This window comes from Hemiscyllium ocellatum, chromosome 10 (genome assembly GCF_020745735.1).
Source record: "Hemiscyllium ocellatum isolate sHemOce1 chromosome 10, sHemOce1.pat.X.cur, whole genome shotgun sequence".
Lineage (NCBI taxonomy): Eukaryota > Metazoa > Chordata > Chondrichthyes > Orectolobiformes > Hemiscylliidae > Hemiscyllium > Hemiscyllium ocellatum.
Genome location: NC_083410.1, coordinates 9,081,279 through 9,108,835, shown reverse-complemented (window position 1 = coordinate 9,108,835; position 27,557 = coordinate 9,081,279). Strand labels below are relative to the sequence as shown.

At 40.1% G+C, this 27,557-nt stretch overlaps 1 protein-coding gene across 1 annotated transcript in view; it reads left to right on the top strand.

The window, feature by feature from the left end:
• The window catches only part of vta1 (vesicle (multivesicular body) trafficking 1), a 171,468-nt gene that overhangs the window by 140,124 nt on the left and 3,787 nt on the right, over positions 1-27,557 (top strand). Inside the window, exon 7 of the mRNA XM_060831227.1 lies at positions 7,532-7,615. Coding sequence (XP_060687210.1) covers positions 7,532-7,615 — 84 coding nt within the window. The remainder of the gene's footprint in view (positions 1-7,531; positions 7,616-27,557) is intronic.

The following is a 27,557-nucleotide window of genomic DNA, read 5'->3' as shown; positions in this document are numbered from 1 at the left end:
CCAGGGAAAACATCTGTCCAATCACCTGTCATAACTAAAACTCTCGGGCTCAGGCAATATCTTGGTAAATTTCCTTTACACCGTCGCCAGTTCAATCACATCCCTCCTATAATGTGGATTCCAGAACTGCATGCAATAGTTGTGGCCTGGCCAACATGTTATACAGTTCTAGCATCACCTCCCTGCTCTAAAACTCTATGCCTTGGCTAATAAAACAACATCCCAAATGCTGCCTTAACACTATCTATCTCTCCTGCTGCCTTGAGAGACTGTGCACCATTGAGGATTTTTGTATCATTTGCGAACTTACTGATCAATCCTCTTCCTTCAAGTCTCAATGTTTATACAGACTACAAGCAGCAAGGGCTCCATTACTGCAGAACTCCACGAGTCTCAGGCTTCCAGTCTCAAAGACATTCCTCAACCATTGCCCTCTGCTTCCACCACTCCCATTTCTGTATCCATTTGGCTCAGTTTTCTTGGATCCCATGAGTTTTTACTTTCACTATATGTCTCTCCTATAGGTCTTATCAAAAACCTTCTTGAAGTCTGAATAGACTACATGGAATGTATTACCCTTATCTATACACCTAGTTACCTCTTTGAAAAATTCAATCAAGTTGGTCAGGCAGGGGTACAGTCCTCACTGTATGTTGGAAGTACAAGTCGTGGCTACTTTCTCAATTTTACTGTCTTAAAAAATAAAGAACTCCAAAGCTATTGTCGAAGGAACTGGATTTGAAAATTGTGGCAAATTGAAAATTTGTAAGAGGCCAGCTGTGTAATCAGAATAAGGATCAATAGTTCATTCCACTTTCTACTCAACACTGCCCTTTTTAAGTTGGTGAAACAGCTTGGCATAACTCCTGAGAATTCAAAGGCCTTTTCTTGAAACTGGTTAGTTTGTAGTAAATAATACAAACAAGTGATTATGGAATTTGTTGCTGCAAAATGAATTAATTTGAATTGAGACCAGATTGCAAAGCTTTTCCCTTCCTGCCCCCATTCCCAGAGTGAGCACGATCTTCCAGTAAGTCATGTTAACCCGATGAAGATAGCAGTCAGCTTTTTACAGAAAATAGTAGGCTATTAAAATATCGTCGTATTTCTCAGACTAGGTCATTCATGCACACAATGCCTCATTTGTCTTTCTTTCACATTGCAGTCCATACTGTTTAGCCCTGATAGAATATTGGAATAAAACAGTGTTCTGCTGAGTGGGCATCAAGCATTTTGTATTGTGCTCATGCTAAAAATCTACAGCTTCAGGTTCTTAAAGGGGCCCTGCATTCATAGCTCTACAAATAATCATGATACAATGAGAGTAATTGCACAAATTTTTTTAATTGTAATTATTTTTGTATTAGTAAGTATAGCAACCCAGGTCATGCAAAGGAAGATTTTCCATTAGGAGTGATGAAATAACTAAACATGTTTTAAGGATTTTAACATAAATTCTAATCAGGGCAGTAGGAGAACTCCCCTGCTGTTCTCTGAAGAATCTTTATGTTGTTCTGAGATGACAGATTTTAATATATCATTCATGCAACTGTCTTTTTTTCTTGTCCTTTAGCCATTCTTTGGGTTTTATTTATTCTTCTGCAGAATGTGGGCACCACTGTCAAGCTCTCAATTACTGCTTATCCCTAATTATCCTGGAGAAATTGGTTGGGAGATGCTCTTTGAAACAGTTGCAGTCCATGTTGTGTTGGTGCACCCACAATACTGTTATGATGGGAGTTTCAGAAGTTTGACCCAGCAGTATTGAAGGAACAGCAATATAGTTTCAAGTTCGGATAGTGTTTGACTTGGAGGGAAGCTTTCATGTGGCGGTGTTCCTTATATTTGCTGCCCCAGAGCTTCTGAATGGTTGCAGTTTGGAAGTTGCTATCCAAGGAGCCTTGGCAAGTTGCTGCAATACATCTGCAGGTTGTACATGTTGCTACTGTGTGCCTTTGTCTGAGGCAGTGAATGTATGTGCTGGTGGATGGGGTGCCAATCAAGCAGGAATATTTTGGCCTGGATGATATTGAGCTCTTGAGTATTGTTGGTGCTGCACCATTCCACACGAGTGGAGAGTATTTCATTACAGTCCTAAATGTGTCTAAATATGCAGATGATAGACTGGCTTTCAAGAGTCAGAAGATGGTTTACTCTTGCCACGATTCCTAGCCTCTGACCTGCTCTTGTAACCGCAGTATTTGTATGGCTTGTCCAGTTCAACTTTTGATTAATGGTAACTCCCAGGATGTCGATAGTGAAGAATTCAGCGATGATAATGTCATTGAATGACTACAGGACATAGATAGACTTGCTTTTATTGAAGTTGCTCATTGCCTGGCACTTATGTGGTACAAATATTATTTGCACTTATGTTCCAGGTTTTTTGAAATAGGTACAGACTGCCTCACGGTCTATGATTTTGCAAATATATCACGTACTTTCTAATCGTGAAATGGAAAGAATGTCATTGTTGAAGAAACTAAAGATTCTCAGACCTAGGGCACTATTTTGAGGAATTCCTACAGCAGATTCTTAGGAAGGAACTGATTGACCTTCAACAGCCATAACAATTTTCCTTTGTGCCAGCTATGATTTTAACCAGTGGAGCATTTTCTTCCTGATTCCCATTGACTGAATTTTGGCTCAGACTCCTTGATACCACATTGCATCAAATGCTACCCAAAGGCACACTCACCTCAGCTCTTGAGTTCCGTTCTTCTGTCCATGTTTGGACTAAGGCTGTAATGATTGGTGGAACTTAGTAGCACTGAAAATGACAAATCCATCATTTTACTCATGATCAAGAATAAATTGATGTGGTTCTAATTGAAAGGATTGGATTTGTCCTGTTGTGTGGACATCCCTGAGCAATATTTCACATTGCTAGTTTAATGCCTGTATTGTAGCTGTACTGGAGCAGTTTGGCTAGGGGTCTGTCAAGTCCTGGCGTAATAAGTCTTTAGTGTAGTTGCTGGAATGATGTCAGGACCCCAAGTCTTTATTGTATCAGGTGCCCCCAGCATTTCTTTATCAATAGAGTGAATGGAATTTTCTGAAGTCTAACAGCAATGATGGTGGGATCCTCAGGAGGAGACTGAGGGTGGTTTATCCACTGGACATTTCAAACTGAAAATGATTGCAAATGCTTTGTCTTTTTCACTGATGTGCTACACTCTATCATTGATTATAGGGATATTTGAGACAATCCCTTCTCCTGTCAGTTGCTTAATTGTCCACCACCATTCAAGACTGGACATAACACGATTATAATGCAACATGCTGCTGCTGTTGGCACGCAATGTGTCATGGATCCTATACCTGCTCCGAGTCTATTCCATTTAGCACAATGGCCGTATCATTCAACGAGGCATTCTCTGTGTGAAGATAGGGTTTTGTGTTTTGACTCCACAAGGAATGTGTTGTAGTTACTCCTACCAATACAAAATGAACAGATACATCTGTTACAGGTAGACTTGTGAGGGCTAATTTCCTCATATTGACATTCTCACTGTCCTTCAGTTCGGTTGGTAGTGGATAACTCTCTCTTCGATAGGCTTTGAAGTCCTTAACTAGAATACATTCTGTGCCCTGTTTACCCTTAGTGCTTCTTCTAAAGGCTAGTCAATGTAAGAAAGTACTGTTTCATCAGCAAAGGGAAAACCATAAGTGTTAATTAGCAGAGATTTCCTTGTCCATTCACCTGATGCAATGAAACTTCAAAGGGTTGAGTCAATTTAATTGACTCAATCAACTTTGAGGACTCCAAGGCTGTACCTGTTTGGATACCACTGTACCCCTCAAGTCTCTGGAGAAGTGCTATTGACCAAGTTTGGCACACTACCCAAACTATGAGTGATTTTACCCGTACAATTTTGTTTTCTGTTTTAATTATACGTCTGTAAACTCAAATACCAGGCTCCTTGAATTCTTTAATTTGATTTTTTTTGCCAGAATAAAACTTTGTAAATATGCGTGAGGGAATTATCCTCAACAACTTCCCATCATAATTACAATTAATCCCAGTTGCCCGCTAAATTAGCTGCAACAATTGCATGACAATACAAACTGACTTGCCAGGAATCTCTTGGTGGATTGCTAATTAAGTAGTGATGCTTATTTAATTCCCTGTTTTAGTATGATGTTTAGAAGTGGCCAGCGCTGCATTTTCTGATGTCTCCTGCCTAATTGTGCAGGTGAAGCTTCTCCCCCATCTTATGTAGGTCCAAGCCTTTGGTAAAAATGATAGTTCATGAAACTGTGGTAATCCTTGGCATGGTCTGGTTAGGTATGTTCAAAGCATGGATGGAAACTCACAGATATTCTTTTTTAATGTTTATTACTGTTTCTTTTCAGCTACTTCTTGAGCATCTACTGAACAGGTGATACCTATTATTTCTCATTTGCACCATTTTTCTCACAAGCATTACCATCAGCATTGATAGCAAGTGATTCTAGCAGGCAGTCACCACAGTTGATTCTCCATTTGCAGTTGGAGGCAACGCTACCCAAGGGTTGTCATTGTCTCATTCTGCTCCTTGTCCTCATGAAAATCAATAACTATTTGGCCATCATCTTTTCTGGCTTTTAAGCAGCTTTCCATTTGGGATGTTGAAAGGAATCCCAAGGATAATATTTTGGCTACAAGATGTGTGCCAATTGGAACAATTTCAGGAAGGAAATTGCTAATCTTGGCTGGCATTCCTTTTAGTACGAAGATTGAAACAATTTTCTTTGAACATGGAAGATCATATTGTGTAATGTAGAATGCCCGAGCAAAGCAACTGGAATCTGGCTGTGGCTTACATTTCTGATTCTATCAGTCGTCTTCATGATGTGACAACAGAAGCCTTTGACATTAGTACAGTTTATCTAGGTTGCTACAGACTTGTGCTATTGAGAGAAATACTTTTCAAGTCACACCTGGTATATCATTAAACTGAATTTTCAAATTTCCTCTGAACTTCTGTACTAATTTCCAAGCAACAAAGCTAGTTACAACTCGATTGCACAGGGTAAACCTGTGTTGGTCCAGCTTGTTTAAACTCTAGAAGTATCTGGATGTGCCCTTTGCACCTCAGTTTGATTTCTTTGAATGAGCTGCCAGAGGAACTGGTGGAGGCTGGTCCAATTGCAACATTTAAAAGGCATTTGGATGGGTATATGAATAGGAAGAGTTCGGAGGGATATGGGCTGGGTGCTGGCAGGTAGGACTAGATTGGGTTGGGATATCTGGTTGGCATGGAGGGGTTGGACTGAAGGGTCTGTTTCCATGCTGTACATCTCTATGACTCCACATTCTTCTATTGCCCCTGTCAAATACTTTGATTATAAAAACCCTCACCTCTCTGCAGTTGCCCTTGGCAATAAACTGTTATGATATTTAATTTATTTTAAAAGGAGAAATGAAACACAAAAGAATACTGAAAGCCACAAAATGAAAATCAGACATTTGGTCTTCTCGCCACTTCCACTTTTATGAAGATGACGTTAGAGAGATTTACAGCATGAAGATTTGACTGACTGTAACCCAGGAACGCCTGAGCAAAAGTAACTGAATTCTGAACATGTTTTTTTTCCACCCCCACTTAGCTTCAGTTCTGCAAGTGAACATTGTTCATCTATAATCCTGCTATTGCTATCCTGACTTGGACTGAGTGCTGATCACTCATCCTTACTGAGCTCGTTGATCTAAATTGGCTTCTGGTCCCTGACCACATTACTTTTTTGTATTTTCAGCAACCACCTCCTGCCCTACAAACCTGTAATATAACTGCACTCTCCCAATTCTAGTTTGCTTTACAGCACCAGTCGTTTTTACTCCATCATTGGCACCCATGCTTTCAGCTCCTCAGACAAAGCTTTGGAACTTTATCCCAAAGCCTCTCTGCATCTCTCGCTCTCTCTCTTTAAAACCCACCTTAAAACCCACTACCAATATCTTCCTCATGGTTGTGTCAAAAGCATTTCAATCATGCTGCTTTTACATTTTTTTCTGTGGTATATTTTGGTATGTTAAAGGCATTATGTGAATATACTTTGTTGTTAGATAATAGTGTGGACTGCCTTTTGAAGCGTACATAATGCAACTGAGATCAAACCTGTCTTTACCGGTCACGAAGGTAGGTATTTTCCACTATGTAGTGATCAAGAACGGTGCCCAGGCCCAGTATGTTTGTTTAACTCTGCGTTCCTTCAACTCACTCACCCAGCTCTTATTAACCAACTCAGGATGAAAACAGGATCTAAAGCTTCTGGTTGTGCGTGACTGTGTTACAAGCTAACTTTGCAAACTAACCACAAGTTATGCCCACTTGGTCCCTGGTTTCATGACTCAATGATTCATGAGGTTGTCAGGTATATATAACAAGACCAGAGTGGTGCTGGAAAAGCACATCTGGTAAGGCAGCATCTGTGGACCAAGTAAACCGACATTTCGGGTAGGAGCCCTTCATCAGCATTTTCCTGCTCTTCGGATGCTACCTGACCTACTGTGCTTTTCCAGCACCACTCTAATCTTGACTTTAACCTCCAGCATCTGCAGTCCTCAGTTTCGTCTCGGTATATAATCCAGCCAGGTTCCCTCGCTCACTCAGCTGCTAATCTCCCAACGAAAAAGGAAGCTAGACTGTTTTTGGCAATATTGCTGGATCCAGATTAATTGCCGTTAGCAGATCGTTTTGGATCGGAAGTGAAGAAACAATCGCGGAAAAGCATAAGTCTGAGCAAATGAACATGAACCTCTTCCTGATTTTAAAAAAAATCCTTGAATTAATGCGTAAGTTGTTACGTTGCATCAAATTGCATTTGGAGACACTGCATTTGTGGTTGTGAGAGCAAGTTTCATGGCCTAGACATTGTTCTACAATTAACTTCTTACTGCAAGATTCCGAGGAATGAATCAAACTTTGCTTGTCTGATTTTAAAGGAGAAATGAAACACATAAGAGAACTGAAAGTCACAGATTTTCCTCATTTTTGGCACACTTACTAAGGTTATGAGTAAAGAACATATGTCTTATTGCATTTTTCCATATTGCATCTTGCTTTGAGATCTAATAATGTAGAACAGAAGTGTTAATGAGCCTCCTGTATTTGTAGAATGGGGAATTATCTTGTAGGTGCCAAACAATGACAATGAAGATCTTCTGTGTTTGTTTTAAATTATTGATGTAATATCAGATTTCAGGAAATCTGATCAGTTTGGAATTCATGTTATATGAAACCAGCAATCACTTTTACTGGGATTTCATTTTAAAAGTAGTGTGACTTCAGTTGAAATTGGTAACATGAACTGATACATTTATTGGTAACATAAATTACGACATTAAAATTGCACTAATGGTACATTTTAATTAAAATGGAGATTTCAATCCCATTTAAACAGTAGTAAGAATCCACTTCAGAATAAACTGACTTTTGAGGGAGCAGTTTCCACTAGGCGGCTTCTCATAGTGGAATCCCTGCTTTCTGCAGTTACTCTGGATTTCATGTGTTCTTTTTCCAATAATTATCCTTTCTTCTCTTTGCAGTATTGCAGAATACTCCAACAATACAGCCAGTGCCACAGAATGTACCAATAATCGACCCAGCGTTGTACAGCGTAAAGTCTCAGGGTAAGATCAGAATTTTTTCCAAGTTTTCCAGCAATAAGATAATTGATACTGTGCACAACAAGATGTCATGATCTGATGCTATACATGTGGCCTGGGTGCTAGCAACATCACAACATAACATGTTTCATTCATTCAGAACACTTAATGAAGAATTATGTCAATTTGACAGCAGCAACCAATAGCTCAATAGCCTGAAGCTGAATTTCCAGTATATCTAATCAAGAATGCAATCTCATAGCAAAGCCATGAAAACTTGGAGGCATTCAATAGGGAAAGAATGGTTCGTGCAACTATGTCACACTCAAGTTTCAAAAAAATCATTTCTGAAGTGTTTCCATTTCATGGAAGTGGCAAGCATTCTTTTTTAAACAGTGGGCTCCTGCGGCCAATTGAGCTGAATTTGTTTGGTAGTGTCAATGCAGAGAGGAGTATCAGTCTTCAGGGCAGATCTCCATCCTCCTCTTTTACATGCATGCTGAAGGATTTTCAAATACTCTTCTCAGCTGCAGGAGCAGCAAGACCGCTTCTTAATTTAAAGTTATACCCATTGTGCAGTTATGGGTGGCATTGACACTAAGCTTTTCAATGATAAGTTATCCTTGTGTCTTCTCCAATATCTATAGTGGTACAATGGGATTTCACTATTCTGTGTGTAAATAGAGAATGCTTTCACTCATAGGCTATGAATAAAGGACTCAATTTAAGTTTTTGCAGCATTGCTTCTTTACCTGTGCCCACTCCCCCTCTGAGTTAAAGTATATTTTATGAAAATCGTACCATATGTCTCTTTCTCCTGCCCTGGTTTTGCCATTCCAGCAAAAGAAATAAACCCTATTCGTTTCCAACTGTGCAGGAATATCTGTTGCAAGATAATTCTCTCACCTTAGGTGAATGCAGTCACATCTGTGGGAGCTCGAAGATTAACTGTTCTTTGGCTGTTTCAGGACCAGATTCTGAGAGGCAAACTATATCCACACAAGGAGAGACGCTGATTTGTTAAGGGAGGGTCGTAGAACCATAGAATCCCTATAGTGTGGAAGGAGGCTGTTTAGCTCATCGAGGCCGCACTGACTCTCCGAAGGGCATCCCACCTAGACCCAGATCCATGCCATATCCTGCTACCCCATATTTATAATCCACCTGGCCTACACATCCCTGAACAGTGCAGGCAGTTTCAGCCAATCCATCTAACCTGCACATTTTTGGAGTGTGGGAGGAAACTGGAGCACCCAGTGGAAACTCACACAGACAAGAAGAGGAAATGATAAACATGTCAGGTTTGACAAACCTGATCAAATCTTTTTGAGGAGGTAACCAGGAGTATTGATAGTGTCAAACATTTGGTGTGGTCTAGAAGGACTTGAAGGCTTTTGATAAGGTTTTTCGTGATAAGTCCAGTCAAGGAAATAAGAGTCCGTGGGATCAAAGGCAAAGTAGCATGTTGGATCTAGTATTGGCTGAGTGGCAGGAAACAGAGGGTGATAGTAGAAGGGTGTTTCTGTGACTGGAAGCCTGCTTCCAGTGAGGTTAAGAATGGCGTGGTGCCACCCCTAGATTTATAATCAAGAGTTTTGTTAATGAGAATGAAAGTTGGTAAGGTATACATAGTGAGGAGGATAGCTGTAGGCTGCAGGAGAATATTAACAGATTGTTGGGTGACAGAGCAATGGGCAAATGGAATTTATCCTGGAAATCTGAGAGATGGTGCACTTGTGAAGGGTAATGAGGTAAGGAAGTGCACAACGGATCCTGGAATATAGATCATTAGAGGAACCTTGTTTTGCATATCCATGGATCCATGAAGGTAACAAGGCAGGTCGATAAGATGGTTAAGAAGGCTTATGGTATATGATAGAATAAGATTGGATAGACTTGGATTATTTTCCATGGAGCAGTGAAGGTTGAGAGGGCACCTGATAAAAGTATACCAGATTGAGGGGCATTGGTAAAACGGATAAGAAGACATTCTTTTTCCATTAGTAGAGGGGTCAATAACCAAGACACAGATTTTATGCAAGAGATTAACAGAATGTTTTTCACCAAAGTGTATTAGGAGTCTAGAACTCGCTGCCAAAATGAGTGGTTGAGTCAAAAACTATCATAACATTTAAGTAGTATGTAGACATTTGTTTGAGTTGCCATAACCTCCAGGGCTGTGGACCAAGAGCTGGAAAATGGATTTTGTATAATGAGACCGTCATTAACTGGTGTGGATACAATGGACCAATTGGCCTCCTCCTGTGCTGTAAATATCTATGAGTCTGAGATACTCCTTAAAATTTATTTCTTTGATCAGCTATCCTTATATCTCCTTATTGGTGTCAAACATTTATTCGATAACACTCCTGTGAAACACCTTGGGGAGCTTTGTTATACTGGAGATAATATGCAAGTTGTTGCTGTCAGAATGATTGAGTTTCCTGTTCCAGGTAATCTTCTGCACTTTTGGGAAATAATCCAAACAACTCGAAGGTCAATGCACTTTCACTACTACATAGATCCAAACTTAGCCGCAGTTGAATGTTTATGAAGATACTCATTGAAGTTGCCAAATCTTACCTATCCAGATTTCTTCTACTTATCAAAAAAAAAACCTTCTTTTTGTTCACATACACTTATTGCAAACCTTCCAATAGAGTAATTAGCTCTGGCAATATCTTTGCAGAAAGGATTAAGTTAGAAGTTTACATTTAAACAATTCTGATGAAAGTTCATCTGTCTTTAGTGATGTTGATTTTGGGAAGGAATGATATGCAGAGAACTAAATTGCTTTAGTTTGAGTGATATCATGAAGTCTTTAACATCATTCAGAATAGGCGCAGCATGATACAAATGTGTTAATTTCTAAGATTTATTAACACATAACCTGTATAATGCAAAGTATTGAGTATGTTACAGGATGTATAAAATATACAATACAAAAGCCCAATCTGCCTTCAAGGCTTTTCCTTTTGCACACAACATCTATTTGCCTGACAACATTTCCTGTTCTTGCCCCATGTAGTCTTGAGAGACTCTACATTATCAACCTAATTTCATTAACATCACTCGACCCCAAACAATGTTTTTAGCTTCTACTCAAATGTGTTTGGATGTGGTCTGGTGTTTCTAAGTCTTATAGATTCAAGTTTAGCATTCATTGTTCTTTCAAAGATTTACTTCATTGTAAAACCAAGTCATTTTTCATTATTGAATTTCTGTGAATTACAGCAAGTCTACAGTGTAATCAAAGTCAGTTATCACTGTCATCATTCGCTCCAAATTTTAATTTAGAGCCAAGTCTCAGCATTAATGGTATGGTTTGGTTTGTGGTTTGTATGTGTCATCCTCTCTTTATCATACACTATGAATTGACTGAAACTTAAAGTTTATGAGAAGAAAATCCCCATGAGCCTGTGTAACATATCATTTTCTTTACTTGATGAAATCTGTTTGAGATTTCTATGAAGAGCAGTCAGTGTTATTACTTGTCACAAATCTTTTTGTCAGAGGTTGTTAAGTTATGTAATCTGTTTAAATAAAAAGCTTTGCATGCTTCTCTTTAGAATTTCCCCTCTACCTGTCATTGGACTATTGTGCTTTCTTTGAAGATTAGAGTTTTTCAGGCCAAAATAATTGTGAATGGGATTTATATCAAATGTGATGTGCTAGTTCTCACTTGTATTTTTCAACTTATTAACTTCACACTTTTCTGAACGTGTGGTGTTTTGAACTAACTCAAGCTGTCCCAGGCGCACAGTCAGATTCCTAAAAGTGTCTTCCAACTGATATCCAGATTTTGGGAAGTCCAGCTACAAAACAAATCCCAAGCAATAGCACAATATATACACAAACTGGCCATGAGAGTTTGCCTTTTAGTATAATCAGCAAAACGAATTGTCATTGTATCTAAATGTGCAAAGCTTCCATTGCACTATGACTGCAGTAGAGTCATAGAGATATACAGCATGGAAACAGACCCTTCGGTCCAACCCATTCATGCCAACTAGATATCCCAACACAATCCAGTCCCAACTGCCAGCACCTGGCCCATATCCCTCCAAACCCTTCCTATTCATATACCCATCCAAATGCCTTGAGTAGGAATGACTTACTTATTGAAGTTATAGGCTAGGAGCATGGGTGAAACCCTTTTTGAAACCAGAAAGGAGTCCTTGGTCTATGCTAATCTGCTACTGTACCTTAATCAGAACTATTAAAGCAGGTCTTTTGGTTGTTATCTCTTTGCTGTTTGTTGGACTTTGCTGGATTCAAATTGAATCCAGCAAACACACAGCTGCGTATTGAAAGAGTGCTGCTGTATGTGCCACCTTTGGAATGTGATTTCAAACTGAGTTCATTCTGCTCTCAAGTTGTTACATAAGATTCCACAGTGTGATGGGCAATATTTATCCCTTAGCAATGTTTCAAAACATAATCGGGCACTATCATGATTCCTGTTTGTGGGTGTGTGCTGTATGTGGACCGGCTGCCTCATTTCCTTCACAGCCATAATGCACTTTGGGGCAACTTGAGGTATTGTATTAATGCAAGACTTATTTATCCAAGCAATCTCTCTTCTCCACCCCTCTTTCCCCCACCCCCACCCCCACCCCACCCCACACCACCACATGCATACCCACACACCCATATAAGTCTATGGGATTGTATTTGGAGAATTGTATTCGCACATACATTCCATTTTGCTCAAAAAGCACAAAACCTGCAGACAGTCAATCCATGTGACAATTTATAAATTCCTACTTTGGAAATAGAACCAGTCTGTCTCAAGGTTGGAATACAGACAGACTCTAACTTCGCACCTTTAATGCATGTCTGAGCTGTCACTTTTTTTTTAAAAATCCTTGTTATCTCGGGAATGTGACTTGAAAGAAATTCTGAGATTTACATATTAATGTAATCCATTTGAAAAGATGAAAGACTTAACAGCAGTCTAGGTTTCTTCAATATACCATATCACTTCCATGGCACTGTGATCTTGTGCTATAGATTCGGTGTCTTAGGATCCTGTCCCGCTAGCTATCTGATGAAAAGCAGTGCTCGGAAAGCTAAGATTTCCAAATAAACCTGCTGGTCTATAACCTGGTGTTGTGTGATTTTTAACTTTTACCATTGTACATTGACAGCATGGAGTTTCAGAATCCCTTAAAATCTCTCTGCCTCAGTGAACCTCCCAATTAGAATTGCTCAAATTGTATTTCTCCAGGTGATAGCACTATATATTTTACCTGGCATTCGTAACACCCAATCACCTTGAGATGGTTTATGGCAAAAAATAATGAGGAATGGGTATCAAATCACATGCATGACTTAAGGAAGGTGACAGGATATTAAGCGAAAATGTTGTGTTCTGGGAAAGATTTGTGTCATACAACTGATGTGATGTGTTGAACAAATGTGGATTGCTATTAAGTCTCTAATCACTTAGAGTGGAGCTGCAGTTTTCGATTTATTAATATGTAAATCCCAGAACTTCTTTCAGGTCATAGTCCCAAGGTAACTTAAGGTTTTATCAGTGTATAAAAAAACTGACATCTCAGCTCAGGCAATGCACTAAAGGTGTGAGGTTAGCATCTGTCTGTATTCCAAACTTGAGTCAAAGTGGTTCTGTTTCCAAAGTAGGAATTTATAAAATGTCACATGGACTGATTGTCTACAAATTGTGTGCCTTTTGAACAAAATAAAATGTATCTGCAAACAGAAATCTGCAAATGTAAATTCATCCCATAGACTTTTGTGTGTGTGTGCGCGCACGTATGTGTGCAGTGTGACGGAGTGCATGCCTATGAGAATGTGTGTATATGAGTGTATAGTGTTGTGGGGTCACCTGTAGTGTGACATGAACCCAAGATCCTGGTTGAGGCCCTCTTCATGGGGACTGATTTGGCTATCAGCCTTTGCTGGGCAATTCTGTGTTGTTACATATCACAAAGTCGGCCTTGGAGGGTGGTTACCTGAAGATCTGAGAGCAGAGCAATTTAGAACATGAATTCCAAAAAGTAAAGCAATAGATATGAAATAATGAAGAATGGGAATGAATAACGATATCTTGATTTTTTTTGTCATTTCACACTTATCTCTTATCTTTATTATTTTGGTGAACCCTTCCAGAATCTCCTGCACAAAAGTGAATTTGAATGTTCTCTGAGCTCTTTGTATTCACACACATTCCAGGCTGCACTAGTTTAGCACATTCTGAAGCAATTAGTATTAAATAGTGTAACCACTATATGGCACAATTAAATACAAGCAATGCACCTAAATAGCGGAATATATGCCTTTGTTCCATTACTATTTTATTTTTGAGAAAACGTTGCTAAATTGAGCACACATTCTTAAGTTGTCTTCAAAGTTAACTTAACTCTGGGCATAACCCTCTTTCTTCTCTCAACATCTTTTCACCACTTCCAAGCAGATTATATTCAAGCAGAATCTTTATTATCTTCATCTACTAGCTTGTAAGAGTTTTCAGACTGAGGGTCACAGGGAGTGTATCTGGTGCCACTAAAACGCACTCACTGACCAAGGGTGTTTCAGTAAGCTATTCATTGAAATGATGGTCTTTTCTGTCAGTTTCTGCACACTATCACACTTGATAACTTCACCAAGCCAGTCAGTTGAATATGAACAAAGGGAATGTCAAATTTCTTGAAATCTTTCTGTAAATGATTTTATTTTTCAAGAGAAAGATCTGAGAACGTTTCTATTCTCTCCCCATATCTCTCACCCCCCACCCCACTGCCCCCTCAAATGTAGTGTCATCTGCATTGGGGGAAGGTACGCAATTGTGAAAGACGTTTTCTGTTGTCTGACAGTGTTGAGAGCTGAGATAATATCTTGGGTCACAGGTTCAACTGCAATCAACTTTGGTTGTCAGCTGCTGGCTGTCAATAGATAGTTAACCAAAAAAAGATGAATATATTTTATTTAGCTTCTGTACTGTTCCTCATCCATTCAGTTTTTCCCCATTGCATTCTGTTCCTAAGGCAGGATTCCTTCCCTGTCTCAGTCTCTTTCCACACCTCTTTGCCCCACAACTGGACTAGGAAGGGGGTTTAACAGCAAAACCATTGAAGAACAACACAGTTAGGAAATAGGTTGTGACTCGCAACAAGATATATCATTGTGAGAATGGAGTAAGCCAACCATGGTTAACTGGGTAGTATAACATGGAAAGAAAAAGAACAATGTGACAAAGATTAGTGGTAAGCCAGAGGGCTTGGGCAAGTTTGAAAAACTAACAAGAGATGACTAAAAATAAAACAGAGGAAGGAAATGAACTTTGAGGATAAACTTGAAAGTAATATCAAGATGAACAGCAAGAGCTTCTTTAAATACATGATAAACAAGGGAAAATCCAAAATGGACGTAGGCCCCTTTAGAGAATGAGGTTGAGGAATTAATAATAGGAAACCAAGAAATGGCAGACAAGTTGAATAAATACTTGATGATAGTGCTCTCCACCCTAAAGACTAATAACCTTCTAGAAAGATGGAATAATCAACGGCCTGAAGGTGGAGCAGAAAATCAATATAGTAAATATCTCTCGAGAAACTAATGGGGCTAAAAGCTGATGATTCCCTTTGTCCTGTTGGGAATGCCTCCTTGGATATTCAAGGATGTGGAGATGCCGGTGTTGGATTGGGGTGGACAAAGTCAAAAGTCACGCAACACATTTATTTAAAGTTCCAAGCTTTTGGAGCACTGCTCCTTTGGCAGGTGAAGTAGAGGGAAGTGCATAGGCACAGAATTTATATTTTGTTTTTTTAATGTGTTTAGGGTGGAAGCTGGAGAGGTGAAGCATCATGAGATTATCTGTGGGCTTGCGGTATATATTGAGGTTATATATTCTGTGCCTGTGCACATCCCTCCACTGCACCTGATGAAAGAGCAGCACTCCGAAAGCTTGTGATTTTATATAAATCTGTTGGGCTATAATCTGGTCGAGTGACTTTTGAAATTAAATGATGTAAGTTTTAAAGATTATAAGTAGATGGTAGTAATCTTCCAAAAATCCTAAGATTTTTTAAAAAGTCCCAGAGGATTAGAAAAATACCAAAGTAACACTCTTAGTCCAAAAGGGGAACAGCCAAAAAAGCAAGTAACTCCAGTCCAGTTTTGTTAACATCTGACATTAGGAAAATGTTAGGCCATAATCAAAGACAGCACAGTTTCATGACATATTGCCTGCAACTTGATGGGAATTCTTTGAAGAGGCAACAAGCAGAATGGATAAAGGGGACCCAGTGGATGTAATATATTTGGATTTCTAGAAAGTTTTTGATAAAGTACCACAAGTTTAGCTGCTAACACCATCGACTTCTGTTTTGTTAGGGATAGCATATTGGTAGAAAATTGGGACAGTAATAATTTTAAAAAACAGCAAGCTGGGATAAAGTGGTGTTTTCAGGTTAGCAACCTGTAACTTGTTGATTGACATGGGGTTTGTCCTTGGGCCACGATTATTTAGAATACATAAGACCATAAAATATCCGAGCTGAATTGGGCCATTTCGTCCATCAAGTCTGTTCCACCATTCAATCATGGCTGACACATTTCTCAGCCCCATTCTCCTGCCTTCTCCCATGACCTTTGGTCTTATTATTTATCAAGAATCTCTGTCTTAAATACACTCAGTAATTTGACCTTCCCAGCTTTCTGTGGTAATGAATGCTACAGATTCAAGAGCCTCTGGCTGAAGAAATTCTTCCTTGTCTCAATTCTAAAGAGTCATCCATTCACTCTAAGCCTGTGCCCTTGGGTCTTAATCTCTGATCCTAGTGGATACAGCTTCTCCACGTCCACTCTAGGGCTCTCAGTATTCTATAAGTTTCAATCAGATCTGGATGTTGGTTTGCTCGCTGAGCTGGGAGGTTCATTTCCAGATGTTTTGTCACCCTCCCATGTAACATCTTCAGTGGGCCTCAGGTGAAGCAGTGTATATGATTCCTGCTTTCTATTTATACGTTTGGGTTTCTTTGGCTTAGTGATGTTATTTTCCATGGTGATGTCATTTCCTGTTCTTTTTCTTGGGGAGTGGTAGATGGCTTCTAACTTGATGTGTTTGTTGATGGAGTTCCAGTTGGAATGCCATTTTTTTAGGGATTCTCGTGCATGTCTCTGGCTTGTCCTACGATGGATGTGTTGTCCCAGCCGAACTGGTGTCCTTCCTCATCTGTATTTAAGGATACTAGTGAGAGACGTTCATGTCATTTTGTGGCTGGTTGGTGTTCATGTATCCTGGTGGCTAGTTTTCTGCCTGTTTGTCCAGTGTAGTGTTTGTTACAGTTCTTGTACAGTATTTTGTAAATGAGGTTAATTTTGCTTTTGTATTCGAAAAGAATGGGTACCCAGTGAACATAGTCCGCTGATTTTTCAGCAACAAATACAAACAAGCCAACAAAACACGTCCAAAAACCCTAGCCACTCTCCCCTCCATCAAAGGCATCTGGAAATGACTGCCAGACTACTCAGACCCCTTGGCATCATGGTAGCTCTCAAGCCCACCAACACACTAAAACAGCAGCGAATGAACGTGAAAGACCCTATACAGACAACAAGCAAATGACATCACCAACCCAAAGAAACCCAAATATATAAATAGAAAGCAGGAATCATGTACACTGCTTCGCCTGAGGCCCACTGAAGGTTTTACCTCATAGGGTGACGAAGCATCTGGAAATGAACCTCCCAGCTCAGCCTGCAAACCTACATCCAGAACCTCAACCTGAGCTACAAATCTTCTCAAAACCCGCTTTCAATCAGATCCCCTCTCATCCTTCTAAACTTCATTGCATACAGCTCGAGTCCTCAACAGCTCTTCTTGTGACAAGCCCTTAATCCCCAGGATCATTCTTGTAAACTTCCTCTGGACTCCCCTCCAGTGCCAGTACATCACTCCTTAGATATCTGGCCCAAAGCTGCTCACAATGTTCCAAACGCAGCCTGACCGATGACTCATATTTCCTCAGTATGCATTTCTCATGTTGTATTCTAGCCCTCTTGAAATGATTGCTAACATTGTATTTACCTTCCTAACTGTCAACTGAACATGTGTATTAACGTTAAGATAATCCTGAACTAGGACTCCTAAATCCCTCCATTCTTCAAATTTCCAAAGCCGGTCCCTATTCAGAAAATAGTCTGCACCTCTGTTCTTTCTGCCAAAGTGCATTACTTCACACTTTCCCACATCGTTTTCTATCTGCTCCTTCTTTGTCCACTCTCCTAACCTGTCTAAATCTTTTTACAGCCTCCCTGCTCGCTCAACGCTATCTGTCTCTCCACTTTGTTGCTGAGTTTGCAAGTGACACAATGCCCTCAGTTCCTTCATCCAGATCATTAATGTATAACTTGAATAGTTGTTGTCCCAAAACTGAACCCTGCGGAACTGAACTCGTCACTCGCTGCCATCCTCCAAAAGATGAATTTACCACCCCCCACACCCCTGCACCCCTGTCTTCTTCCAGTCAGCCAATCCTCTATCCATGCCTGTACCTTGCTCCAACATCATGGGTTCTTGTTTAGCAGCTTCCTTTGCAGTACTTTGTCACAGGCCTTCTAGAAATCTCTCGCTCTGCTTTGTCTAACTTGCTCGTTACCTCCTCGAAGAATTCTAACAGATTTATCAGACGTGAACTCTTCTTGACGAAGCTGTACTGACTCAGCCAGATTTTAGCATGCACTCACAAGTACTCCGCAATCTCATCCTTAATAACAGACTCTAAAATCTCACCAACAACCGAGGTCAGACTATCCAGCCTGAAATTTCCTGTCTTCTGCGTCCTTTCCTTCTAAAACAGGAATGTTACATTAACAATGTTCCAGACCTCTGGGGCTCTCCTGGACTCGTGATTCCTGAAAGATCTCTGCCATAGAGTCAAAGAGATGTACCCTTCAGTCCAACTTGTCCATACCAACCAGATATCCTAACCTAATTTAGTCCCACCTGCCAACACTTGGCCCATATCCCTCCAAACTCTTCCTATTCATATACTCATCCAGATGCCTTTTAAATGCTGTAATTGTACCAGCCTCCACCACTTCCTCTGGCAACTCATTCCATACATGCACCACCCTCTATATGAAAAAGTTGCCACTTAGATCCCTTTTATATCTTGCTGCTCTCACCCTAAACCTATATCCTGTAGTTCTGGACTCCCCCACCCCAGGGAAAAGACCTTGTCTATTTACCCTATCCATGCCCCAAATGATTTTATAAACCTCTGAGGTCTCCCCTCAACCTCTGACGCTCCAGGGAAAACAGCCCCTACCCATTCAACCTCCCTCTATAGCTCAAACCCTCCATCCCTGACAACATTCTTGTAGCTCTTTTCTGAACGCTTTCAAGTTTCACAACATCGTTCCGATAGGAAGGAGACCAGAATTTCACGCAATATTCCAATACCTTCACAGTTTCCTTCAGACTTATTAATGACTTGGAGAGGAAGTGGATCGCACTATAGTGCAGATAACACAAAAATAGATGTATAAGGTTAAAAATCTCAACACCAGATTATAGTCCAACAGGTTTAATTGGAAGCACTAGCGTTCGGAGTGCTGCTCCTTCAGGTACCCTGATGAAGGAGTAGCGCTCCGAGAGCTAGTGCTTGCAAATAAACCTGTTGGACTATAACTTGGTGTTGTGTGATTTTTAACTTTATACACCCCAGTCCAACACCAGCCCCTCCATATCAAAAATAGATGGAATGACAAGTGGTAAGGATGACACACACAATCTGCAGAGGAATAAAACAAATTATGCTAGTGAGCAAACACTTAGCAGATGAAACATAATGTGGGAAAATGTGAGGTGATGCGCTTTGGTAACAAGAAAAGGGGAGCTGAATATTATTTAAAAAGGAAAAAGCTGCAGCATCGAGAGTTTTGGAGTCCTAGTACATAAATCACAAGGCTAGCATGCTGGTTCAGCAGGTAATGGGGGAAGGCAAATGGAATCGTAGCCTATTTTTCAAAGGGAATGGAGGATAAAAAAATGGAAGTCTCACTAGAATTATGCAAAGCGCTAATGTGATCATACCTAGAATATAATGAACCATTTACTTTTCCTTACGTAAGAAAAGATATTGCAGCATTGGGACAGTGCATTGAAAAGTTTCACTAGATTAATCCTCAGTATAGAGGGACTTCCTGATCATGAGAGGGAATGGTTTAGATCTGTACTGGTTAAATTTGGAAGAATGCAAGACAACCTAATTGAAGAACCTTAGAAGATTCTCAAGGAGCTTGACAGGGTAGTTGCAGAGAGGTTGTTTCCCCTATGGGAGAATTTGGATTCAAAGACATCCGAGAGTCAGGGGTTGCCCTTTTCAGACAAGATGAGGAACTTCTTCTGAGGGGAATGGATCTTTGGAATTCTTCTACACAGAGGGTTATTAAGACGGGATAATTAAGTATATTCACGTCTGAAATTGACAGATTTTTAATCAGTAAAGGAATAAATGGTTTTGGGAAAAAGGCAGGAAATTGAAGTTGAGAATTATCGGATTAGCCATGATCTCATGGAACGGCAGAGCAGACTGGATGGGCTGATTGGCCTACTTCTTCTCCTATATCTTGTGGTCTTATTTGTTTGTAGCTTTTCAGAAACCAACCCATATGATTCCGCCTTAATCAATAGCATCAGATTGCTATGCCAACTCTTTTCTAGATAATTAATTCCACTCTGTGCATTATTTCCTTCCCTAATCCCTTAGGAGGCCATGATCTTTCAGAATCATGTTAATCTGAATGGAAACCAGTCGGCCAAATTGTTGCCTGAGGGACCTTATTAGCATAGATGGAAATATTGTCACCTCAAAGCAGCACCAGTGAACTGCGAAATATACTGAAAAATCACTCCCATAAATAACAAATGTGTGTAAGGACAAAAGAGGTGCACCCTTGAAAGATAATTTCTAGAGAAACTTACAACTGGTTGCAGAATCTAGACATGGGCTGTCATTTGGCCTTTTTATTTCACTGTAAATTTATTTTTACCACACTTAATTGCAATTTTATCTCAAGTAATTGTGCTGGATAATTCTGAGAGTTAGTGCTCAACAAAACAACACTTTTCACTCATTCAATGCTTTTCGAACAAGAAATTCCTGCAATTAGTTTGATTTAGGTTATGTCTGTATGCACTACACCAGCTCAGATTCTCAAACCCAAATATACTGTCAAACCCGATCTATCTCTTCACCTACACAAAAGTAAATCTAAAAAAGGAAATAATTGTTGGGGAGGCAATCTTTAGCCAATGAAGTTGCTTTAAACAGTCCTAAAACTGGTCAACTTTAGAGATTCAATTGTACAGGTGTCAAAATTGCACAGCCTGTAGCATATGCTAAGACTATTGTTCTTGCCTGGACTTGAAAAAGCAACTCTTCCAGAGAAGTTGTGCTTAAGAACTCAGTGACTTGATACTACAACAATAGAGTTGTTGACTAATCACAGTAATGAACCACTATTCATAAGTCTACAACAGAGTCAGACAAGAGATGAGGAAAACACCCTAGTAGTGAAGAGTATTGGGAACCGTTGGTCAGAAGTAACCTGTTCATCACAAGCTGCATTTACCAGATGCCATCTCTTGTATTGCTCATATACCATGTGCCCATGTAATGGATAATGGTGGTGTAGTCATAATGTCACTGCAATAGTCATTCAGACACCAGAGCTATTGCTTTGGTGGTAAGAGTTCAAATTCCACTATGACTGCAGGTGAAGTTTAAATTAACGTTATAAGTCAATCTGGAAGGAAAAGCTGGTCTCAGTAATGTTGTGTGTGAAAATCTTGTCTATTGTCATATAAACCCATTGGATTCACTGATGCCTTTAGGAAAGGAAATCTGTCATCCTTCCTGTTTACACGTGTCTTCAGATCAACAATAATGTGATTCACTGTTACCTGTCTTCTGAAATGACATAGAAAACCACTAGGGACAAGGACAATTAGAAAAGGGCAACAAATGCTGGTCTTGTCAACAACCCCCATGTCGCGTGAGGAACAAAATATTATGCAGGTTCCTGAAAGATGTTTTGGCATATCGGCTTCCCATGCTGCACGCATTCCCATATTTCAATAGTATACCATTGACACCTGGAGCATTCTTACACTCTGTATTGGAGCACAATGTTGGAATATAGATACTGTTGAGGATAACTGGCCCTGTTTGAGTTGCACAACAGATAGAGTACATCATATTGTGAATCACAATAAAACCTTAAGATATTGCAGAATTAGGCCATTCATTCCATTGAGTCCTCTTCATCATTCAAACATGACTGATATGTTTCTGAAACCAATTCTCTTGTCGTCTTCCCACAACCTTTGATCCCCTTACTCATGAAGGACCTATCTACTTCTGTCTTAAATACACTCAGTGATTTGGCCTCCATAGCCCCGTGCACCAATGAGTTCCATAGATTCACCACCTTCTGGCTAAATAATTTCCTCCTCCTCAGTTCAAAAGCATTGATGCATCACTTTAAGACTGTGCTCAGGTCCTAGTCTCTCCCACTAGGAGAAGTGTCTTCTCCATGTCCAAACTCTACTGGCCTGTCAATATCCAAGTTTCAGTGAGATCCTATTTCATCCTTCTAAACTCCATTGCATTCAGACCCAGAGTCCTCAGCTGCTCCTCATATGATAAGCCCTTCATCTCTGGGATCATTCTTGTGAACTTCCTGTAGTGCACTCCAACACCAGCACATCCTTCCTTAGATACGAGGCCCAAAACTGCTCACAATATTCCAAATGTGGTCTGACCAGAACTTATACAGCCTCAGCAGTACCTCCCTGCTGTTGTATTCTAGCCCCCTCAAAATTGCATTTGCCTTCCTAACTGCCAATCTTTCAAAACAAACTTTTTCAGTCTTTTGTATTCATAGCTAGCTGAAACTAATATGTCGTCATTCTCATCACCACCACCACCACACACCACCCCCCCCCCACCGCACCTTTCATTGTCCTCTCCTGGTTTTTAAAGGTTTCCCAAGCCACTGGCTTCCCAGTGATCTTCACCACATTCTAAGCTCTGCCTTTGGCATTTTTCTTGCCCTGACTTGCTTTGTAAGCCATGGTTGCCTCGTTCTCCCCTTTCTTCTTCCTTGGGACGAATTTCTGCTCTGTTTCCCGAATTACCCCCAGAGACTCCTGCCGTTGCTGCTCCACAACCTTCCTTGCTAAGCTCCCATTCCAGCTTGCCAGTCTAAGAGTTGACATCATCTTCTCATTTGTTTTGCTTGTTTACCTGCTATGATGGATTCCATCTCCTTGTTGAGCTAAGACTGTAAGTTTCCAAGGTGCCATTGAAACAGATGAACTGTATCAAGTCAGCATCTTACGAATTGGAGGCTGCCCAACTGAGAGAACCTGGAGCATTCATTCTCTATGCAAGCTGAATTGGGCTTATCGCTGGTAACTATCCCCCATGTTATGTTAGCACTGCATTGCAAGTGAAGAATCCCTCTCCAGAATGCAAACCTGGCCCAATATTTGTGGAGATGCTGAGCTATCTAAACATCGGGAAACCCTTTAGAGCTGCCCAGTTGAATCCAAAGCAATACAAAGCACTAAGTTTAACACTAGCCTGGTTGCAGGGGTTGCTGGAACCACAAAATGTTTTGATTTCTATCCATCTTTGGACTTCACTCAAGATTTTTATTTTCAGGTATTACTCCCTTAGCTTTCAGCTCTCCAAAAGAATCCACAAGGAGATGGTGTTATGTGCCCATCGCTGGAAAATTTGTTTTGAGTGTCCACATGCTGGTGGACTTGCATGTTTCATGTCTGGTGCCGAAACCCCCTCAAAGTTCTTCTGAACTTATGGCTTGACGCTTCGAGGGACTTAGTTTCCAAGATCCATCACGAGAAGGCACCGCTAAACGCTTGACAATGGAGAGGCTGTGTGCAAACAGCAACTAACACATTTGTCTCTCTTTTAAGCACCGCTGCTCACCAGAGAGGGCGGGTGAAAACGAGAAGCAAACTAAAGCACAACAATAGAAAGCTTCCAATTTTTCCTCATCCATGCAGTAAAGGTATTACATAATGCAGTGGTTAAATATTTTTGCCCAAAACGTCAAAGGCCCACAGTTCAAATCCGTATTCTAATTTGTACAGGAGTCAAAATAATTTGCCGCAAACTTGCTGAGATGTGAGAAAACAATTCGTTCAAGAGAGTTTTGGTTTTAAATTGAAAAATTGACAAACTTCACCTCTGATGCTCATTCACCAGAGGGAACAAGAGGAAGTATATTACATCATTCAGTCAAGTGGCATGTGTTTACTAGCTTGAGAACACAGCCAGTCAGCGAAGGAGAACAATTTGCCACGAACAGGCTAAGAACAAAGAACTGCTCAGTGTTTTGCAACATTCTCTTTGTACCACTCTATAGAAGCCAGAAATAGAAGTTTGAAAAGATAATTCTGACAGATACCACATGTTGGATTGGTTCCTCCTTTCTCTCTCTTCCATCCCCCACTTCTTCATTCAGACCCACTCATTCATGCAAGTATTCAGTTCACTTGTTTCTTGTAGCCTCTGCTTTCTGTTCTTTATTTTTTAGCTGACAGTTTAATCCTCTCGAGATGGGTGGAGGAGTGGAGAGAGAAATGGTGGAACAGGGTAAGAAGGATTTCCAAAATCCCATTAAGTGAGAAAGGAAATGAAGTATAATCAGAAAGAATCTCATCATAATACTGTAATACTGATAAATTAACAAGTAAAAGCAACACAGAAATCCGATGCAATCCAGTTCTCTGGACTCCCAGTTTGGGCAGCTAGACCACTGAATGGTCTTTATCTCGTCTTAGGTAAAGGTAAGGTTCTGTAATTACACGATGACATCTTGCGTTTATTTAACTCCTTTAACATCAGAAAATGTCCGAAGTGCTTCACTGCCATTTGTGGGGCAACCAAAATCAACAACATATAAAAGGCCAAAATGAGAAGAACATGTATCTTGGAAGATCTGAGACCAGAGCAGATTGCAGAGATATTGAGGGATTTGAACTCAAGGATGAACATTTGAAATTGAAGCTTGTTGGTCAGTTGGCATGAGGATTCGCATATGAATTTTTTTTGAGAGTTTATTTCTTTTCTGTATGCCTGTTCCATAGTTCAAAGAGAATTCTGTGTGGTTCTTTGGAGTCAACTGTCAATGTTTTATTTCACTTATCAAGGAGCGATCTTAATTACGAGTAGGCAAGTTAGCAGCTCAATTGAAAACCATTGTCCAAAATAAATCATGGTTTTTGTTTTCTTAATCGTTTGTCTTCTCTCTTTAATTCAGCCTTTTGTTTTAAACAAACACCGAATGCTGGGGAAACTCAGCAGATCTGGTAGTATCTGTGGAGACAGAAACAGAGTTAATGTTTCAAATCCAGTATGTCTTTGGACTCAAAACAATAACTCTGTTTCTCTTTCCACGGATGCTGCCAAGACCACCTGAGGTTTGGAAACCCTGAAGATTTCTTCATTCTCATCCTTGCTCTCTAGCATTCTTCAGAGAAGAGCTATTTTTGATATTGTTGCAGCCTGACACAGCACAAGATTCTCCAACTCATTATGGTTCTACCTCAAACTGTTGGTTATTGGGAGAAAGTAGAAACAGGGTACTGAGTTGGATGGTTAACCATGATCGTATTAAATGGCTGAGAAGGCTCAAAGGGCCAAATGGCCTCCTGCTCCTATTTCTGTGTTACTCCCAAGTGAGGACGAATAATAATGGATTCCCTTCTTTATTCACCCAACCCTTCAGTTGGTGTAACAATGTTAACCTAAAAACGAATCTGTTCCCTTGTGAATACCTTTCTCCCAGACACCATGGCCTTTTTAAAAAGGAGCCAATTTATCAGGTCATCTTGAGTTACAAAGAGTGAGTTTATTGATGACTATATATGAGATGAATTAGCAGGCATCCACATATGGTTGAAGTTGGAGGTAGGCTCAAATGGATGGAAATTTTTTTTAAAATATTTTATTAAAATGGATCTAAGGATCAGTCTGAGTTGTCCATGAAAAGCAGATCATTGAACATTGCGGCCATTTCAGTGAAGGTTACCGGTAGTGTTGACATTTGGCATTGAACAAGCCAGTAGGGTATTTGAGGTGTCTGAGAGTTAGCTGTAAGTGACAATTCCATGAGTATGAATATTTCAGGCTGTTGCTTAACTAGTATATGAGATAGCTGTCCCAATTTTAGCAGTAGCTCCCAGATATTAGTAAGGAGACTTTGAAGGGTCAACAGGGCTAGTTTGCTATTTTGGTGACTTGGTCGATGCCAGGTGGTCCATCTAGTTTCATTTCTTTGAGACGTTTTAGTGGTTTTGTTACAACTGAGTGCCTTGATAAGCTGTTCAGAGGGCAGTTAAGAGTCAAACATATTTCTGTGATCTAGAACTACATGTAGGCCAGACCAGACAGATTTTCATTCCATAAGGGACATTAGTGAACTAGATGGGTTTTCTTTTTACAATAAAAACCGAAAGAACTGCAGACGCTGTAAATCAGAAACAAAAACAGAAATTGCTGCAAACGCTCAGCAGGTCTGGCAGCATCTGTGGAGGAAAATCCGAGTTAACATTTAGGGTTGAGTGACCCTTTCTCAAAACACACTTCTGATGAAGGGTCGCTCAAACCGAAACGTTAACTCTGATTTCTCTCCACAGATGCTGCCAGATCTGCTGAGCTTTTCCAGCAATCTCTGTTTATGTTTTGAGTTTTTACAATGACGGGTTTATGGAATAACCAACAATACTAACGTGATTCAGATCAGCAAAACCAGTTGGATGGCATCTGCAAATAAACGTCAAAGTGATACTGAAATAGTGCTTGTTATGTGAGGTTGGAGTTCGGACCCCTCGCAGCAGTTTGGGAAGCATCTGAACAACAACGCTGAATCTGGAGTATGAGAGGAAGTGTGCTCCAAACTCCCATTATGATCCAACATTGTGACATGGGTCCTGGCTTTGAGTTCTATCAGATTCTAAGAAAGTAAGTCAGTTTATTTTAAATACGGTATTGTTATATTTGACAAATCAAAACGTTCTGCTTTCTTTCCAGTGAGGTCGAAGGAGGCTGGTTGTTAACGTACTGATATTGACAAATAATTAATTCTCCAGCATCTTCAAATAGTAGTGAAAGGTATCTACCAGGCAGGGAAGGTGATAATGCAAAGAAGCAAACAGAGTTTTGTCAGGATAGTTCATACCGTCTAAAAGCAAATTACTGCGGATGCTGGAATCTGAAGCCAAAAGAGAAAATGCTGGTAAATCTCAGCAGGTCTGGCAGCATCTGTAAGGAGAGAAAAGAGCTGGTGTTTCGAGTCTAACTGACCCTTTGTCAAAGCTTTGACAAAGGGTCAGTTAGACTCGAAACGCCAGCTCTTTTCTCTCCTTACAGATGCTGCCAGACCTGCTGAGATTTTCCAGCATTTTCTCTTTTAGTTCATACTGTCATTCAGTTTTGAAAAGGTACGTAGATAATGATAGTGTATAAATGTTCATGGAGTGACTAAGATATTAATCTAGAAGAGGACATGGTTCTTTGAAGGAAGAATAATGAATATCAGGGAGTGAATTGCAGGCTGGAATCGAATTGAAGGTTTCAGTTTTATAATTTTGCGTGTGTGACAAATGAAAAGTTGATTGCATACTTTTAGACTGCTTTTGTGAAGATATCTGATACTTTTAATTACCTTGGATGACCTACATGCTAAATATTCTATTTTCTAGTGGCTCTAGTCATTCTTTCTACTTAATTATATCTTTGGCGCTGTTTCATTAAAGGCAGGTAAATTGCACAAAGTTTGGGGTTCAGGCAATATCTTGGAAAATGTAATTCCTTTGAGGGATTCTGGTGGAAGAAAGGCATTGAAGTCACTCTGCCGTGTGAAACATGGATGCTCATTTTAAGACTGTGCCCTTGTGGTG